Source organism: Daphnia pulicaria, chromosome 6 (assembly GCF_021234035.1).
Source record: "Daphnia pulicaria isolate SC F1-1A chromosome 6, SC_F0-13Bv2, whole genome shotgun sequence".
Classification (NCBI taxonomy): domain Eukaryota; kingdom Metazoa; phylum Arthropoda; class Branchiopoda; order Diplostraca; family Daphniidae; genus Daphnia; species Daphnia pulicaria.
In genome coordinates this window covers 21,208,713-21,227,168 of record NC_060918.1, presented here as the reverse complement: position 1 = coordinate 21,227,168, position 18,456 = coordinate 21,208,713, and the positions used below count along the sequence as shown (strand labels likewise).

At 39.8% G+C, this 18,456-nt stretch overlaps 3 protein-coding genes and 1 non-coding gene across 9 annotated transcripts; 1 reads left to right on the top strand and 3 right to left on the bottom strand.

Moving 5' to 3' along the window:
- Positions 1 to 266: 266 nt before the first annotated feature.
- Trnar-acg lies at positions 267 to 339 on the bottom strand. The gene has a single exon. It is a non-coding gene; the product is annotated as a tRNA-Arg (tRNA).
- Positions 339 to 8,129, bottom strand: LOC124342771 (fatty acid hydroxylase domain-containing protein 2-like). 4 transcript variants are annotated; one of them, XM_046795925.1, is made up of 9 exons: positions 7,844 to 8,129; positions 7,623 to 7,741; positions 7,409 to 7,552; positions 7,238 to 7,341; positions 7,018 to 7,163; positions 6,766 to 6,950; positions 6,561 to 6,690; positions 6,301 to 6,499; positions 356 to 901 (listed from the first exon to the last, which is right to left on the bottom strand). In XM_046795925.1, the coding sequence occupies exons 2-9, from the start codon at positions 7,637 to 7,639 to the stop codon at positions 861 to 863; spliced, it is 966 nt and encodes a 321-aa protein (XP_046651881.1). In that variant the 5' UTR covers positions 7,640 to 7,741; positions 7,844 to 8,129; the 3' UTR covers positions 356 to 860. The 4 variants fall into 4 exon arrangements, with proteins under 4 accessions (XP_046651883.1, XP_046651881.1, XP_046651879.1 ...); XM_046795923.1 differs by lacking the exon at positions 356 to 901 and having other exon boundaries at positions 5,918 to 6,499; XM_046795924.1 differs by lacking the exons at positions 356 to 901; positions 7,844 to 8,129 and having other exon boundaries at positions 5,918 to 6,499; positions 7,623 to 7,788.
- Positions 8,130 to 9,259: 1,130 nt separating this feature from the next.
- LOC124342797 (mRNA-capping enzyme-like) lies at positions 9,260 to 14,005 on the top strand. 3 transcript variants are annotated; one of them, XR_006918927.1, is made up of 8 exons: positions 9,260 to 9,488; positions 9,670 to 10,176; positions 10,234 to 10,416; positions 10,480 to 10,577; positions 10,653 to 10,846; positions 10,935 to 11,007; positions 12,197 to 12,373; positions 12,484 to 14,005. XR_006918927.1 is itself a non-coding variant. In XM_046795965.1 (7 exons), exons 2-7 carry the CDS (start codon positions 9,895 to 9,897, stop codon positions 12,252 to 12,254), a joined length of 888 nt encoding a protein of 295 aa, XP_046651921.1. In that variant the 5' UTR covers positions 9,260 to 9,488; positions 9,670 to 9,894; the 3' UTR covers positions 12,255 to 12,460. The 3 variants fall into 3 exon arrangements, 2 of the variants coding, with proteins under 2 accessions (XP_046651921.1, XP_046651922.1); XM_046795965.1 differs by lacking the exon at positions 12,484 to 14,005 and having other exon boundaries at positions 12,197 to 12,460; XM_046795966.1 differs by lacking the exons at positions 10,935 to 11,007; positions 12,484 to 14,005 and having other exon boundaries at positions 12,197 to 12,460.
- Positions 14,006 to 14,042: 37 nt separating this feature from the next.
- LOC124342669 (putative fatty acyl-CoA reductase CG5065) lies at positions 14,043 to 17,307 on the bottom strand. The gene is given in 9 exon segments (XM_046795760.1): positions 14,043 to 15,145; positions 15,218 to 15,471; positions 15,547 to 15,793; positions 15,861 to 15,996; positions 16,061 to 16,245; positions 16,302 to 16,447; positions 16,513 to 16,746; positions 16,749 to 16,763; positions 16,834 to 17,307. Coding segments are annotated over 9 exon segments (1,638 nt in total). The 5' UTR covers positions 17,029 to 17,307; the 3' UTR covers positions 14,043 to 14,919.
- Between the last annotated feature and the right edge of the window lie 1,149 nt (positions 17,308 to 18,456).

The window sequence follows — 18,456 nt, the reverse complement described above, 5'->3', positions numbered from 1 at the left end:
ATAATGTCAAACAACAATAATATACCCACCCGATACTTTGGCTCACTATTAATCTTTCTATTTATAGTTGAAGTCTCTCCTTGATGCATTAGTTGTCAACTTATTGTTACCATGACGTCGGGAGTAGACAATCGTCATCGTCATAAACCATACACACACTGCGTGAACGATAGACCAGCTTTTTCGGTATTGATAAAAGGGAGACAGTGGGAAAAACGCAATAAATTTGGAAAACATTTTCGAATAAGAAATTATGCATTTCTAACCGATCCTGCCAGGGATCGAACCTGGAATCTCTTGCTCCGTAGGCAAGCGCCTTATTCATTGGGCCACAGAACCGCCAATTATGTATAGAAACAATTAAATAAGTCACATTTCTTTCACACACATGGAGCCGGCAGGGAGGCTTCATCGAATTTCTACTCGTGTCTGCCATCGTATAGTCCTTAAAGTCGGTAATACGAAACAATAATACGTCTGCTCCGCGCAGTCTTGGCGAAGGTTTAGTTTTGATATCCAGAATTGTCCGTTATATCATTTTAGACCTACTAATACTCCACATAGTCAGGCGAGTCCGAATAACTTGAATTATCTACGTCATGGTAGTGCTGATGTCACACCATCGAAATTCCGAATTGGATTATATAATTGATCAATGCTTCGCTCTCTTCGTATGTACAAGTACAAAGACCATTTCTAATAGAATGGAATAACTAATATCTAGATGTGTTTTGTGAGTAATGTGTTAGGCCTACTACAGAGCCAATATGGTGGCGAATAAATTAAATATGCTACCAGTTTAATTCTGAAGCACAAGACTTTAATCATAAGAATTTCCCGTGTCTGATTTATGATAGAACCTACTTGATATGAGACTTCTTGCGAATGTAAGATCGGAAACCTTTATCCGTTCCATGGAGCCAATCTAGGAAATAGGAATGACTATAACAAGCATTGCTCATTATGTGGTGATAGTAGTGATGCTCGGCAGATGGCAACCACGGGAACTCGTAGCCCGTGTGTTCATTCACGCTCCTCAGCTGAACGAAAGCGTACCACACCCATTGCGTAATTATGTGAGGGTTCATTAGAAGCGGACCCTGTTAGAAAGAATTGTTTTGAATAATAACTGGATCGGCGAGATATAAAAAAGGCGATAGTTGTACACGTGCCATAGCTGCTGCACTCAAGAGCAAGAAATATTCCGTGCCGGTGCTATACATGGAGGCAATGGCGACGGGTGCGCGCCATTCGTGATGTTTCTTGTGAACTCGGATGTACAGTTTGGGATGGTGGATCAGTCTGCAGTGAAACCAGTTGGTGAAACAACCATATTTGGATCAGAAATACGCTTCCACATTGGCTTCCACTAAATACCTGTGCACGTAATAAACTCCAATCTCCTCAAAAATGAACAAGACCAAAAAATCAATTAACGTGCGCTCGACGGTCGGCAGCTCTTGAATTTCTGGCATTCGGTTAATCATTTTCTGGAAATAGTAGCTGGCGACGAGTAGTGGAAAAGCGATGGCCCACTGATTGACCAGCACTACCCTGATGGTCTTAAAAAAACGAACATGAAGTAACGCACAAATTCACCAAAATTCACCGCAATTTGAATCAATTCGAGTGGAAATACCTCGGCAAGTTTATTTAAGTCGACTGGCTCGTTGGTGCCTGGTTGAATTTTATATCTCATAATCCATTTGGGCCAGTTGTAGTAGTCCAGAAAAGCGAACAAGATGCCAATACTCCAAAATGGAATTTGGATAGACAGCACAATACCTGTTTTTATTTTTAGTAGACTCAAATGTTATCGCAGAAAACCAATTAGTCAAATTCAAAATTATTTACCCCAGACGTACAAATTCCAATCGTCAGTTCCAACCAGTTTAAGAAATGTTATCCATTTAGACTGGGCAGCGACACTAACAACAGTCCGAAACTGTTGCATAAGTCTGTACACGACAGGACAAAAAGCAACGAAATTAGGCTACCATAGGCTAATAATAAATCAACACTATTTGATTTCCACAGCAGTTTCCTTACGTCGTCAGCGTGTGTCCATAGAAGACGGGAGCAAGAATCAAAGTGCTGACAAAGAATACTAGGAATCCGCACCATCCGGCCATTCGTTTGGCCTCCATACCAAAATATAGGATGACGAATTGTTGCGCAACGAATAAGCGAGTTAGACTTCCACTCGGTCCGATGGTTGTTTCACAATTACCACTGCCCAGCAGACGGGGTCATATAAGTTTCTTAACAGTATATAACGTTTCGCTTTATATTTGTCATTAAGGGAACTCCCCGTCTGTTTGCGTATATAGCTACAGTCGGGGATCCCGTAGGGCACTAACGGTTTCATGTCACTTCAACTCGATTACACTTTTTGGATTTGCATCGTCTTTTGGGGGAGTCAGATTAGAATGTGAAAGGAAACTGCATCATTTCGAACAGCAGCAGCAATGTGTTTTCTTTTCTCTGCCCTTGCTGCAGGTCTAATGCGAATTGAAACGGAGGTGATATTAGTATGACCTCACCTTGAAAGTCGTATCTAATCGATCAGACGTAGGCCTATATAGGTAACAGGAATGGCTTTAGAATCGTGTAAGATTAAGCAGATTTCTCCTGTTTTCAGGTTGCTGTTGTTTTTTATAGAGTTTGTGAACAGAATGCTGACGCGGCGTTTGACGATTCACATTGTCCCGCTCTCCAACTTTGTCAAATTCTCCTTTTTCATCCTTCGCCATTTACATCAACAACTAAACTATTTATACGTACTGTTGCCAAGTTCTTTTCGGCAACGCATGTGAAGAAAGGTAAAGGCGTCGATGATGCGTCTTTGAAAAGTTTCTTTTCATTTTTCAAAGACGTGCAGTATATCATCAGCAGAGTTCACTCTAACGCTTACCTTCTAATTATTTTTAGGGTATCATTTCTTATTATCGGCCTGATGATAAGGTACAACAACAGCAGCAACAGTTACTGTAATTTATGGCTATGCTGTATATACATAGGTATACATGCAGTCTCTGTTGCCGATGGCATTATACGCACGAATGGAACAAAAGAGATTGTCTCTCTCCGTTCAAAAGAGCTTTCTAAATTCTCAAGCGCCAGCAGAAGGCCTCCAAACTCCAGCGCGGACAAACAGAATTGATTATTACCAACGCAGCATCAGCAGCAGTTGATGGAAATTTTACATGAAGGCTCCGTCATCATCCAGCCTCGATTAATTGAATCATTGGAATCCGGAAATTTTCAGAAAGGTGAGAACGGCAATTCAAATTCAAATTTATTTTTATAGCTGATTTTCTCTTCCAATAGGATATTATTATACAATGTTGACGTTTATGTTGTCATTACGTTTCCTGATCGGTTTGCTCGTTGTGGCAACCCTCGGGGTCGTCAAAGCTTACCTGCTGATGATGAGGGGAGTTTGCAGGAGCACCAATAACCTGACGGGCAAAACGGTCATCATCACCGGAGCCAATACGGGAATCGGCAAGGAAACGGCCATCGACTTGGTCAAGAGAGGTGCTCGAGTGATTCTCGCTTGTCGAGATACTAAGAAAGCCCTGGCTGCCAAAGGTATCAATTAATTATTTGACAATTGACAATTTTTGGGTAGCTGGGGTGAAACATTTCAAGAATATTTGATTTTGATTTTTCTTTTGCAGATGACATTGCTCGAGAGTCCGGTAATGATAACGTGATTGTCCGTCACCTTGATTTGGCCTCGCTCTGGTCCGTTCGCCAATTCGCTTCTGAGATTCTGAAGAATGAGCCTCGACTCGACATCCTCATCAATAACGCCGGATGTGTGACGATGGAGAAAAAGTTGACACCTGACGGACTCGAGTATCAGATGCAGGCTAACCATTTTGGCCATTTCTTGTTGACCAATCTGCTATTAGGTAAGATTAAGAAATTCCGATGCGCTCATAGGATTTAGTTAATTTTTTAAATACTCTTTAATTATTTAAAAATGATCCTATAGAATTACTGAAGAAATCAGCTCCCTCCCGGATCATCAACGTCTCCTCTTGTTTGTACACCTGGAAGAGGACTTTGGATTTAAACAACTTGAATTCGGAGCTGTCTTACAACAACAGCAGTTTATATCACGGAGTGTAGGTTACTATAATTTGCTCATTTAGATCATGGCGGGATTTTTTAACGTTATTCACTTTTTTTACGCAGGTATTACAATTCTAAATTGGTCCAAGTCCTATGCACTCGGCATCTCGCACCTCTGATTTCTCAATCCGGTAAGTAAATAACGTAATAAAACAGGCTCTTATTGGGTTTCTATGAATTTGAGTTACTAAATTAATTAATTTTTAATTTTATCACGACATTTGACGGATGAATTGGAAAGGTGTTACGGTTAATTCCGTGTGCCCGGGTCTAGTAAACACTGAAATATTTCGCTCCACTTCTTCTTGTAAGAAAAAAAAAACAAATGCAATCAATACTTTTCCAAATTCCTTTCTAATTCGGTATAATGTTCCTTTGATTCGGTTAGGGTTCCAAATGGCAGCTTCCTTCGTCCTTTTTATTTTCTCCAAGGTATATTCGGCTTGGTTTTTCTTAGTTTTCCAATCTTATTTTAGAATAAGAAATTATTTTCGAATAACATTTTTTCTTTTTGAAATTCAGACAGCTAAAGAAGGAGCGCAAACTTCCATTCATGTAGCTGTAGCCAGCGAAATCTCTGACGTCACTGGCCAATTTTTCTGTGATTGCAGGGTAAAATCGAAATTAATGTTCTGTCTAAAACTTGTTATTATTTTACAATTCTATTTGCCATTGAATTTATTTGCAGATCATCAAAACTTCAAAGTTGGCCGATAATCCCAACCTAGCAAAGAAGGTGTGGGAGATCAGCGAAACTTGTGTCGATCTTAAACCGGAAGAGCGGAATTACTGAAAAGTTATGCCCTATCTAATCGGCGATAATCACCCAGGAAGGAAGTAGCCTATACGTCACAGTTCGTCTTTCAACAGGAAAACTGCCTCAAGTTCGATTTAAGCCTTCGTGTTCTTATTTTCTTTATCTTCATATTTCATTTTTGTTGTTTTATGAGCGAATAAACGTTGCTATCCTTACGCTATATCTAAAAACCGATCAGGATTATTCACTAGGATTCATACGGAAGGAGCGATCGTGTTGGTTAATTAAGAAATCGAAACCATCGCCCAACAGCAACAACGCCTCTTTCCATATGTTTGTTTGACTATGTATTTCCATAATCGCTGCAGGCTAAATTAGCGCGATCCTGCGTGACGCTTTATGCTTTGCTCAAGGCATGTGACAAGTCCAAGAGGGTCGATTGCGGCCATCAGGAAGTTGTGTAATACTTTTACGGTGCCCGCCAGCCAATAAAGTGTTCTTAAACTTCTATTGCAGTAAAATTCAGAATTATAATAGGTAACGCGTGTGTTGTGACAGGAATGCTGTAATAAAATCATAAACATTGCTCAGTGTTCCGCCAGGCCAGTCACGATTTTTTTTTTACTGAACAACTTGTTGAACCAGAAAGAATAATAAGAATGATAACAACACGCAATGACGAAAATAACCTTCGATGGCGAATCATGTTCAAATAAAATTGGTAGTATTACAATCGAACATTCCAGAAAGCAACAAACTATACTTTCGGTCATAAAAGAGGTGCTGATGTCAGTTTGATGGCCTGTATATTTTATCAAGGTTGTATATTTTAGATATGTCCTAGGTTTATACTTTCACACGAAGGTAATTTGTTTTTCTATTGGCACCTGTCTGTCATATAGATATTTTATTATAGTGATATACGCGCGAACGAATGGAGCATTGTGTTTACGTTTACGACAGACCTGTCTGACATTCAAGATACAAATTTATACTTGACTATAGGCAAGATTTTTTCGATATGATAATAATATTCTTTCCAAAAACAAAGAAAATTGTATTATGTAAAAATATTATTAAAAGTAAATGGTACAAATAGGAATACGAATCGCACCCACGTAACCTATTGCAATCGAATAGAAAAATCAAAATTAGCTGACGTTCTGTAGACCCAAAATCAATATCACAAAATGTTTCCCTCCGGCATTCCTTTATATCTCACAGCCGTTTGCGCAAAAAAGAAGGGAAATCTCGATTCCGCTACTCAACAAATTCAATGAAACATTAAGCTCGAAAACGCCACCAAATTCGTTCAATGCTACCTCAATTGGCATTTGAAGTTTCCAAACGTTCAGTAAAATTATTCAGAGCTTTTTTGCGGGACATGTAGGAACGGAAACCTTTATCCGTTCCATGGAGCCAGTCTAGGAAATAGGAGTGACTGTAACAGGCATTGTTGATTATGTGGTGGTAGTTGTGATGCTCGGCAGTTGGCAACCACGGGAACTCGTAGCCCGTGTGTTCATTCACGCTCCTCAGGTGAACAAAAGCGTACCACACCCACAAAGTGAGTATGTGAGGGTTCATTAGGAGCGGACCCTATTTTAAAAGAAAAGCTTTAATTTCACTGAATTAGTGGGTAACTATAAGAAGGACATACCACAGCTGCTGCACTCAAGAGCAAGAAATATTCCGTGCCGGTGCAATACATGGAGGCTATGGCGACAGGTGCGCGCCATTCGTGATGTTTCTTGTGTACTCGGATGTACAGTTTGGGATGGTGGATCAGTCTACAGGGAAGCCAGTTGGTGAAACAACCATATTCGGATCAGAAATACGCTTCCACATTGGCTTCCACTAAATACCTGTGCACATAATAAACTCCGACCTCTTCAAAAAGGAACAAGACCAAAAAATCAAATAACGTGCGCTCGACGGTCGGCAGCTCTTGAATTTCTGGCATTCGGTGAATCATTTTCTGGAAATAGTAGGTGGCGATGAGCAGTGGAAAAGCGATGACCCACTGATTGACTAGTACTACTCTGATGGTCTGAGAAAACATTTAAAAATAATAGATTTAGGCTGACAATGTATAATATGACATGGTACTGTAATACCTCGGTAAGTTTATTTAAGTCGACTGGCTCGTTGGTACCTGGCTGAATTTTGTATCTCATAATCCATTTGGGCCAGTTGTAGTAGTCCAGAAAAGCGAACAAGATGCCAACACTCCAAAATGGAATTTGGATAGACAGCACAATACCTGTTTTTATTTTTAGTAGACTCAAATGCTATCGCAGAAAACCAAATAGTCAACTTAAAAAAATATATATTTACCCCAGACGTACAAATTCCAATCGTCAGTCCCAACAAGTTGAAGAAATGTTATCCATTTAGACTCCGCAGCGACACCAACAACTGTCCGAAAGTGTTGCAGAGACCTGAATGTCAAATCCCAAATTAGTAAATATTTAAAATTAGTAGCTAAGCAGCAATTAGCGTAGTTACGTCATTAGCGTATGGCCGTAGAAGATTGGCAAGAGTAGCGAAGTCGTAACGAAGAGAAGTGGTTTCTGCCAACTTGACTGTTTCATCTCTGCGATGATTATATTTGGACTTCGTGTGACTTCTAGTCGAATCCCCGTTTGCAACCTAATGTTGGCAGAGAAGAAAGGCGGGTCTTAAGGCCAAAATAAAAGCATATAATATTAAAAGGACTTACATAACACATAGAGCCATTAGGCGGTCCGTCACGGCAATAAATTTGATTGTTCCCAAGAAGCAAGTGAGCAAAGGCGTCAATTCATGACGAATAAGGGCTGAAGAAATCGCATTCACTACCTGAAAGTTCTGATTTTATTATTTATTTCGGCTAGAACAATTTTCATTGTCCGTAACAGAAAGTAAAAATAAAAACAAAATAAATAAATAAACTGGAATTACCAAATGTTTCAATGACGAATAGGACGTCACGCAATCGTCTCAAACTGAGGCAGGTTTCAATTTAATAAATGCTTTCATTGTGAAGTCCACGATTTTGATAAAATGTCTCTAAAGGACTTTAAGATCTCTAAGCTTCTGGAGCAAAGGTCAGCAGCATTATCTTCTCTTAGGGGAATCAGTAATGGGCTTACAGTTTAGTTTAAAGTTTCATCAAAGGATTTGAATGAAGTTCTTTTCACAATGGCGGTGCAACGGAACACAACAAAAAAGAGGATAACTCACTCGGCAAAAGGGGTGATAATGTCAAAAATGCGCGCCAACAAATGGCGATTTTCGTGATCGCATTATTGAATTGCGCGCAAGTTAGTGTGTGTGTTAGGCGCGGAAGTATTGGTATTGGTAGGATTAGGTGCGTCTGCTATTTTTAGCAGACATCTGGTCTTCAACTAGATGACCTTCTTGCACCGACGAGATATTTGTCTGTTGATTTTTGGGCGATGGCATGAGCAGTGTAAATGTTGTGTTGTGTGGAAGAAGCCCCAAGGGAGGGGGATGGAAGTAACATCATTGTGTAAGTTTTTGACCTGCGTTAGGAAGAGATCTGTATTGTATGTGTAGTGGTAGTGCCCGGGTATGGGAGCAACTATGCTCACCAGGAGAGTCGAACTCAGGTCTCCGGTGCCCCCCGATCACTAAGTGACGCCTTATCCAACTCACCTACCCGCCCCCCTTGGCGGGGAACCCTACTAACACAGCGATGTACCATGGATATGACTGAAGCGTACTCCCAAGGATAAGGGAGATACAAACAGCATATCCATGGGATGCTTCATGTTTATCCTTATTTCCCCTTCCCCGCACGTACCATTTGTATGTGCCTTGAATATACCGGTTTGTGTATACACAGTATCCTTTAATAACATCCATCTTTGGATATGATTTCTGTCAGAGATTAAAAGATAAAAGTCTACCCCGAGACTTGAACTACTGACCTTCAATTCCGTAGCTCACCTCTCTAACCATTTGACCAACTGATCGTACAATTTAGGAACAAACGTTTGGGAGTAATGGAAATTGAGATATTTTTTACCTTTTTCGTCCACTGTGTACCTAATATGGTTATACTGTGATGCACATTCTGTGTATGTACCAAATGGTATCACAACAAAATCATACCCCCGAGTATATTACTTTGATGTACAATCAGTATGTTAATGAATATACGCTTATGGATCTACGATGAATATTCTTTATTTGATCCCATCCTAGATCCGAATAAATTTATACCTACGCTATACTACCGCCCCACAATTGCGACCTGGATCTATCCATCCCATATTTATCTACATCTTACATAAAGAGGATGGGCCGTGTTAGTAGGGAAGTTATTTCGCGGAAATTAGATACTGTCTGCTCTCTGCTGATTCAGATTCACATTCACTGAGTGATTTAAAAGACGTGTGCTGAAGGATGATTGTGATTGCTACAAAATATTTAGTTATTTACTTAGCAACACCGTTTATTTTCAAAATTGTTTCAAAATGAATCGTGGTGGATCCAGAAAGCCACGGCGAGTTCCGAGAGACAAGCGATACCCAGATAAGGCGTTTTCAGAGCTTGTTCTCAGTCAAAACCAACAACCAAGGTATACAAGGAAATCATCAGCAACTTCCATTAGTAAAATTCTTATAATGTACACAACATAGTTAATAGAGAAAATCAAAACATCAGTGGTTAAATGTATGACGTTTAAACCACTATTTGATTGAAATTATAACCAGAAAGCTTAACCTTACGATTTATTTTGTTTGTGTTTTATTTCACAGGTTATCACATCAATTCCTAACCAAAGAACCTGACATCCACTTTATGGATGAAGAACCTGTTGACGGTGTCAGTCTCGTTAGAGATTCTCAACTTGTCCGACAGATGCAGGTCCTGCTAGGAAATTATGTTGTAGCTTGTATATTTGAGCACACATTCTTCCCAGCCTTGTGGGCCATTCCATTATCCATGAAAACATCCATCAGGTCCAGTCAAAGACTCATTTTATGATGCCTAAACCATCCGGACCTCGATTTCTACTTTACATCGACTCTACCGGCCAAACTTACTTGGAGAACATGACTCAACACTTCTTCCTCGTGCACACTGATCGCGCCGTTCAATTCATCTCCAAAGATGGTCGAGCAACAATCGACACCGTCCTCGATGGCATTTTTACCAAGGATGAGAAGGGCGGAAGACTGACGTTTTTCGTCTGCGATGCCGTTCGATGCAATGGTGTAAACCTCACGAAAATGAACGCTTTTCAACGCATCGCATTTGTCAAGGTAATTTCATGAATACTTCCTCGCGTAAAAATTCTTATAAAAACATTTTTTATTAAGGAAAATTTGATGAAGCCGCGATTGAATGCGGTGGAGCACCAAACGATATCCATTAAGAACGAGGTTTTCAATTTGGATATAGTGGAATGCCTGGACTGTAATTCAGCTGATTTTCTGGATACAGAATTCGAAAAAGAGTTCAAATATCCACTTCGTTCTTTAGTCTTCTTCCCACGAAACCAGGTTAAATCATTTTTGCTGTTTCATCGCAATTCAACTTGATTTTTAAAATTATGCGCCTTTTAGGAATACGTCGGTGGGACGTGTAAAAATGTTTTAAAGTGGACAGAAGATGAGAGTTATGACTGTGTCTTTCGTATCGTTATTCAGAAAGGGTCAAATGGGTAAGTTCTCACCGAGTACCTTTACTAAATGAAACATCATTTTTACTTGTCCTTTCTCTTCGTTATTTCGTGTAGGACTGACACTGCCGGATTGCAGGCGGTTGGTGGTCCGGGTAATCGTGAAATTTATTTTGCCTCTATCGACATGACGGATGTAATCCAACAACTTGATCTTCGCATCGTTGAGTGTCGTTTCGTAAACGGAAAATGGATTTTGGTCAGAATCAGGAACGATCGCCCGCATCCCCACAGCAGACGTGCCATTATAAGTATTTTCCAATTTTTTTAATTGAAAGCAAAACAAATTTCAACTCTGAGAGAAGCATAATAGGTTAATTAATTCATTCATTTGTTTAGATAAATTGAACATGCTGGAAAATCCCGTGACGAGGGAAACTTTAAGAACAGCTTTAGACAAGTCTAAAGAAAGGTGCTTAACTCCACATAACTGAATGTCGAAGTCGATTAGAAGAAAAATAGCTAATAAGCTAGCTAAGTCCCGAACTACAAGGCGAATTCACTTTTTTTTTTCGTACGTTTCATTCTGTAGGCCTACCAGGATTAAATTTTCCGATTTTAGTTCTCTTGTTTGTACCATTGCTTTAAATACTGACTTATCCAAAAGTTTTTTCTTGCTGCGGGTAGAGTACCCAATCGTCTTTGAATAGTTATTTGAGCACTCCAGCTACATAAGTGTCTATGTTAGTTTCCCAGTCGATTTTGCGTACGTCGAAATTCAAAGTACTCTGCTCTCTATTCGACATTTTGTCCGTCAACTGGACAGGGTTGCGGCTGACGAAATTTCATTGGCGCATCGCGTAAAATTCTAGAAACGACATCGTCTTATGCGCTCTCGTGTACAACCGTGACTGTGACATACAAAGTACATTTGATAATTAATAATATTAGCAACTAGGCTATAGTCGACTATATAGCCAATTTGCCCTGCCTATTACTTGCCTAGTGCCCACCGACTTTGTCATAGAGTCTTGTATATAACGCTTTTGAAGGTTGGGGAGGGGCCATTCCGAAATGAACTTGTTTTCCCAGTTGACGCTTGTAGTGCATAAAACATTGAATTTATTTCCGGATGATCTTCATTTGATATTGCGTGAGAAACAGTAGATTCGCCGTCACCGATGTCTTGATTCAGATGTTTTTGGTAAACCTGTCTATTTAACAGTTGCTCTCTCTTTTCAATCAGAGTTAAATGATTCTACAGTATATGATGGCCGCTCTTGCGCGTTGGCTGTTATAGCTCTCGATAGTAACACAGTCCCTTTAGAATGCCGATGGCACCTTTTAGGCGTCGTCACGCAATCGAGTTATTGACCACTTAATTCCCCTCCTGAAATTTTATTAGTTTTCTTGCCACATCCCATCCAAAGAAAATCGTTGAGTAGTGCGGCAGATTGGGTCCTTTGTATTTTCGAGGGTGATTAGGATGTAAAAATATCTGATCTAATGATGCATGCGTCACACAGTTCCAAAGCAAAGTAGTAACGAGTTTTACCATCTTTTTCTAATAATCAGCCTCATCAATTAACACTTTTTGAGACGCCATAAAATTTGTTTTTCACGCGGTCTTTCAGTTTTTTAATTTCATCTTTCTCCTATAGGCGAGGAGTCACGGACCTCCTCTTCAACTGCAACACTTTGGAACTGTACGTTCCTTAAGAAACACTGGAAACGCTCTGTTGATGAAAAGCGGACAACAACATCAAAGTGAGAATGATATTCCTGTGAGCTTTTGATGCTTGCATCTTGTCGGAGGAGGAGAATTTTCGGACTGACTGGTGAGTCCCTTGACAATTTGTCTTTTTCTCTTGTGAATGTTGTTTAGTAAAGGTTGTGTACATAGTAATAGCGTTTCGTCACCTCCATCACTTTTTCATTTCATTTGCAGCATCAGTCGTTTTCGAATCGATTTTGAATTTCTCTTTGTGCTGGGTCTTCGTTACGACTTTTGATGTGGTGAATCGCGCGTATTTCTATCCGGACGTGTCCATCTCACCTTATATACTGTAGTTGTTGCAGTTGCTGATCGAATGATAGGAGGAAGTCGGCCGCTCTTTTCTTTAATTTCGTCAAATTGAGCAAATTGGCGTGAAGGAGAAGTTTGATTTATGTATTATTCAACGCCCATTATTTATTGTTGCTTTTTTCCTTTTTCATGGCGACTCAACAGACACAAAACACACTACTGGTTCGATTTACCCTTTGTTGAATTATCAAGACACGAGCAAATGGAGTGTGTTGTTGTTGTCTTTGTTTCACCTCGGACAAAATTCTTTGACTGTTTTTATTAGGTACTTTGAATCAAGCTATACCTTTTGTAATTTTTTAAACTGCAATTTTAAAATTTAAAAAACGACTCAAATATATCCGGGTCGGGCGACAAACTACTTACGTAGTATTTTTTTTAAGGCTAAAACGCGAACTAAAATTTTAACATTAAATACAGTGAAGTGGCAAAAATATCGAATTCTAGGGACAACTGAAAGAATTTTTTTATTAAATTTCAATCAACATAGGCCGCAGGAACTGATCCGGGTCGGCGGCCATCGACTATCGCCTATCGCCAGAACAGTTTGGGCTTTTTTGTGCGCCTCTTTTTAAATTCGCCGGATTCTTGTTTCACAACGTGTGTTTACTTTTTACAGTATCGATATCGATTCATCATCGATACACCCGATTATTTCATGTTTGCTGGTCATCCACTGAAATACAAAAACATTTTCTTTTTCAATTATTATGAGGGAGAGAGTGGGTGTATTGGATAAGGCGTCATGTATGAGTGGGTGCAGTGATGCACGTTGAGACCAGGGTTCGAACCCCCAAGTAAAAATTGTTAGTTGCTCATACAGCCGCTGTGGCTCCCTCGGGAAGCGATTATGTAGCGTCAACTGATTCAACAATTTGCTACAGCCAGGGCAGGCCATCGCCGTAGTGCGGTGGACACACTTGGGCAGTTTAAACTATGGGTCCCTAGCTGGGGATTGGCTAAGGGGTTGTGACACGTAAAAAGAGTCTCTTGGGGTTGGGTTGAGATTTCCTTACGGGTACCAGTTATCGTCTAACGCATAGTTGGCTGTAGAAAAAATGTAGCAAGTAACATCATGCTTGATGGTATCAAGTCGTCTTCCACCGGGTCTGTTGTCCGACCCGTGATGCCTAGTAGTGGCCGTGTGAACATAACAAATTCCAAATTAAATAAAATTCGAGACGCCGAGCTTTATTGAAATAATTTATTTTGTTGCAACATGGTTGAAGCCCCCAGTACTTAATTTCACATTGGGGATTCCCTTTTCATGGTAGGATTGATTGATTGCTGGTCCATGTGTCCAGATTTAGGTAAAAGTCACTTGTCTTAATCGGTTCTCAAGTCCTCAATATTTATTTTATGTCATCTTTTGTTTTTTTCCGGTTTTTTCTCACTGGGAAACTTCTTGAAAAGGCCTTTGACGATAAATCCGTGTACGACCAAGTATCTTGTATACTGCAAGCATCATAGGGCAGTATATGCTTGAAGCCTTTATGCACTAACTGTAAAGAAGAAAGTTGGATAAAATTACAGTGTTCAGATTTTTTCCTTCTTTTACGAGTGAACTGCAGTGGTGCTTGTGAATTCCGGGTCAAAGCGCCTCCGTGCTGCCCATATCTATAGGAGCTACTGGCATGTTGCTACTACAAAATGCGCTAATTTGAACCCGCGAGATTTAAACTTTTGACTTGCACATAAAGCCACATATAGCAAGAACCGAAAGTAGTAACGGTTTGAGTAGACCCGCACATACCGAAATGGAGAATGGGCAAGCTTACGGGATTTAATCCGTGGAACCGTGGAACGGAAGACCTCGCGGAAGACAAAAATCTTGATATACAATGCGATTCGAAGTTGACAATAAGTTATAAGGGCATTGATTTTCATTTTTCTACGCTTGACGACGAACAATCACAAGAGAAAATCGCCATTCACTGTTGCACTCAGATTCATCTTTTGCAAGAGGTGCTCATCGAGAGCTTTTGTTTTGCAAGCATAAACATTTAGCTGTTAAAATGTGCATAATTTGTCCCATACTGTAGTAAACTCCACTTCTTCCCAGTGTAAAGCACACGATTATTTTTCGCCAAGAAGCTTGGATGGTTTGACAGCACATGTTTGAAAATTTCAACTTCTATTATTTATTGTACGACCAAAATAACAATTTTTTAACGATAAAGAAGTAAGTCCAAACTCCAAAGGCTATCTATATATTATTATATAAATGAAGCTGTATATGTTTAACTTTTGTATAAGCTAGCCGGCTAGCCCGTATGTTAGTAATAACCGCTGTTCCACTTACAATTCTAGCTCTGATTTTAGAGGAAGAATATGTGCTGATTTTACTCCGAAAAATTGTTCATTTTCTAAAATATCCTGAACGGTAGACGAGTTATTTGTGTTTTGGAATAAAAACGAAACTATCGACGAAGTCTCCGTCGTGAATTTGGTCCAGAGGGCGTAGAGGAATAATAGCATCAGTCCCAAGATGACAAAATGAACCACCATCCTTAACAGTTTCATCCTGTTAGAAACAGACAATTCAAAATTAATGTTTCAGAATAACAAATTCTTTTTTTTTAGCATTCAATATTACTTGTTCAAATTCTTTCTGGCAGCAGGTAGGGAACTTAAGTCGTCTTTGAAAAGATATTCACGAACTCCAACCGCGAAAGTAGTCATGTATGTCTCCCAGTCGATTTTTCGTACGTCAAAGTTGAAAGTATTTTTTTCTTGAACTGACATCTTGTCCATTAACAGAACAGGGTTTTGGCTGGGGAAATTCCACTCGCGCATCGTATAAAATTCTAAACAAGACATCATCTTGTGGGCTCTCTTGAATAGCCGAGCCTTAATAAAAAAACAACATTTAATTTCACTAGTCTATGCTGCATGAATAACGTAACTACAGAAAGAGAAACTCACTACGAAAGGCTTTCTACCAAATAACAGAGCGATTGTGTCGAAAAAGAGAGCCGGCACATGGTGATATAGGATGATTTCAATGTTGAAAAGGAGGCGATTTGTTTGGAGCTTAATGTTGGGATACCTCATGATTTCTTTACACGGAAATTCATGAACACCACGCAAACCCCAGTTTCTGAAATCTCGCCAAATGATGGGGTTTAAAGAGCCAGATGAGCAGTTGTACACCCGAATCCGATCGGACGATCTAATAGAATATGTTCGGTAATAATCGAAATAACGAACAGAATTCAGATCTAATGCTGAAATTGTACTTAGTACATGTTGCTTCATCCCATGCTGCCGCTAACATCAAATTGATTGGAAAATCAACAGGAATAATATCGGCAATAAGTTCAGGATCGACTCGTACAATTTGAATAAGTCCTTTGCTTGTTCCAGCCATGGTGCCTGTATAAAAATTCCCCCACGGATAACTTAATTTAGCTACTTCCTCTAATTACATTTTTCTTACCGCTAGGTCCATTGAAATTATCGATCCAGCCAGGCAAGGGCTCCTGTACAGCAGCAGTGACCATGGAAGGCCGAACAATCGCTAGAGGAAGTCGTTGTTTACCGCTTTCAAACGTCAAATCTTGCAGAAGGTGTTCCCCCAGAGCTTTCGTGTAAGCGTAAACATTCGGGCTTGTTCCAACCAATCTGCCAGAGGTATCATTTTAGTCTATAGTAAATTATTTCTGGTGTAGAATTTGTACTGATTGGTGATGCTGGCTAGGAGCTTGTCATCCATGCAGTCGATTAAATCCAGCAGCTTTTGGGGATCAAGCGATGTAGGATAGACTTCCTCCTCAATCGTATCTTTTTCCACGTTGTTGTACGTGGTAGAGACGTGCACAAATGCCTAAATTTAAATGAGGCCACTGGTAATATTGCACAGAAAAGAAGGAAAATGTTTTGGAAATTTACCTTTAGGTCCTTTAATTGCCGACAGAAGATGGCCACTCTTTTCGGTCCTTTGACGTTAGAGTTGATGGCGCTTCTCAGATCGTCATCAAATTTGACACGAGCTGCCGAGTGAAAAACGACTGAGACATTCGCAATTAGTTCTTGCATGTCGGAAAATGAAATGCCGAGATCTGGCAAAGTAACATCGCCGCTTATGGGAATTATTTTTGTAAGGGCGTCCGGTTGATTTTGTCTTTTAGCCATTCAAACAACTAACCAAAATCGAAAACACATTTTTGATTACGTTAATAAGCTGATGTGCCATTGTGTGGTCTTTATTACCTTGCATTTGATCATTTCTTGAAGACGGAAACGGACGTCCTTGTCAGTTTTAGGTCTAATCAATAAGTAAACACGGTTTATCCCAGGGCAAGACCTGAGGAGTTTTTCAACCAAAACTTTTCCCATAAAACCAGTTGCCCCGGTAATGAAAATTGACCGACCGACGTAAAAATCTTGTATGCCCAAATTCGACATTTTACGCTGTTTATTACTCCCCTGTCTTTTCGTCGTCGGATTTAATTGCGCGGTTACTTAACAGTTTTAGCAAAAACGTGAACCTTTAGGTGTTTTGTGCACAGCGGACCGAAGAAGTTCGAATGTTGAACCTCTCATGTCCCCACGCCTTTATATAGTCTCCTCTAAAGTAAGAAAGATCTGTTCTAAGAAAAACTGTTTCCTATTCGTTCAATTGTAAGTACATGCGCGCCGCTGCTTCGCATGTTGCACAACGCAAAAAAAGAAGGAAAGTCGTTTTTGCATCATATTTTTTTTAGTAATTTTTTGGTATTGTGGCACAGAAAGTAAGATGATGCGTGAATCAAGCCTGCAAGAAAAGGATCTATTTTTATGTTTATTTAATTGCTCTAATAGCATGCCAGCCCACACATGTATTCGGACACCATCAATCTTCCATAATTGAACTCAAGAGTCAAGATCAAGGAACATGGGCTTCAAAAAAAGGGGTTTGGGGGTACATGTGCGCGAATGTTATCTAACCACCTAAATACTTTCACCTTCAGTTTGACTTTGGGAGCGACGCAGGTTTTTCGTCCGTTCTTTTGAATAACAATATAGAGAAATGACTATAGGCGCGACTATATCGCAAGGAAATCTGATGAAGACGAAGGTCGATTTTGCGGTCACGATTATAAGAATCCTCGTTCATCGTTGTACGATGAAAACCAAAAATCGTGATCTGTGCCTCAAAGCGTTAACACAATATATATATTTTTTTTAATCTGCTTATTCCGGGTTGTTCTTGAGCGCCAGCTGAATCGTGTTGCGTTGCATCATTTGGCTGAGCTTTAGGGCCCAGTTGTTGTAGTCTTTTACATTTTTGCTCACGAGGAAGGGTACATACATTCGCAGAGAAAAGAATACGCAACAGACGAAAATTGGAAAAATCGAAAATTCTTTAATTTTGGAATTAAATTACAGAAGCGAGCTGGCGAAAAGTTTGCTTTAGCTGTTACTAGTCAATTGGGGGAAGTGGAATTATTACCACACATCCTGGTTACTGTCGGGAAGTCATTTAAATTCGTCCTTTTGACTTTCAAATCCGGCTCTACAGGATTTTGGCATTTCTTTTTATTAAATCTCTCATTATTAAACGTATCCGCGTACATATCCACGGGAAATCGGTAGATGAAGGTTGAATTTGCGGTAACGACCACAACATTGATAATTATGTGGGGTTCACCGAGTACCTCAGACTGGTTTGCCATCCCATAATTATAAACCAAGTTGCCAAGGATCGTGTTTCTTTGACTCAGCAGCAATGACGTAGCACTTTCTCACTTGTTTATTCATGCACATGATTATTCATTCTCACTTCATCATCATTATGTTTTCATGGTCGCCATCTCAGACTGTAATATTTTAATTTGCTTTCGGCGTGTAGTT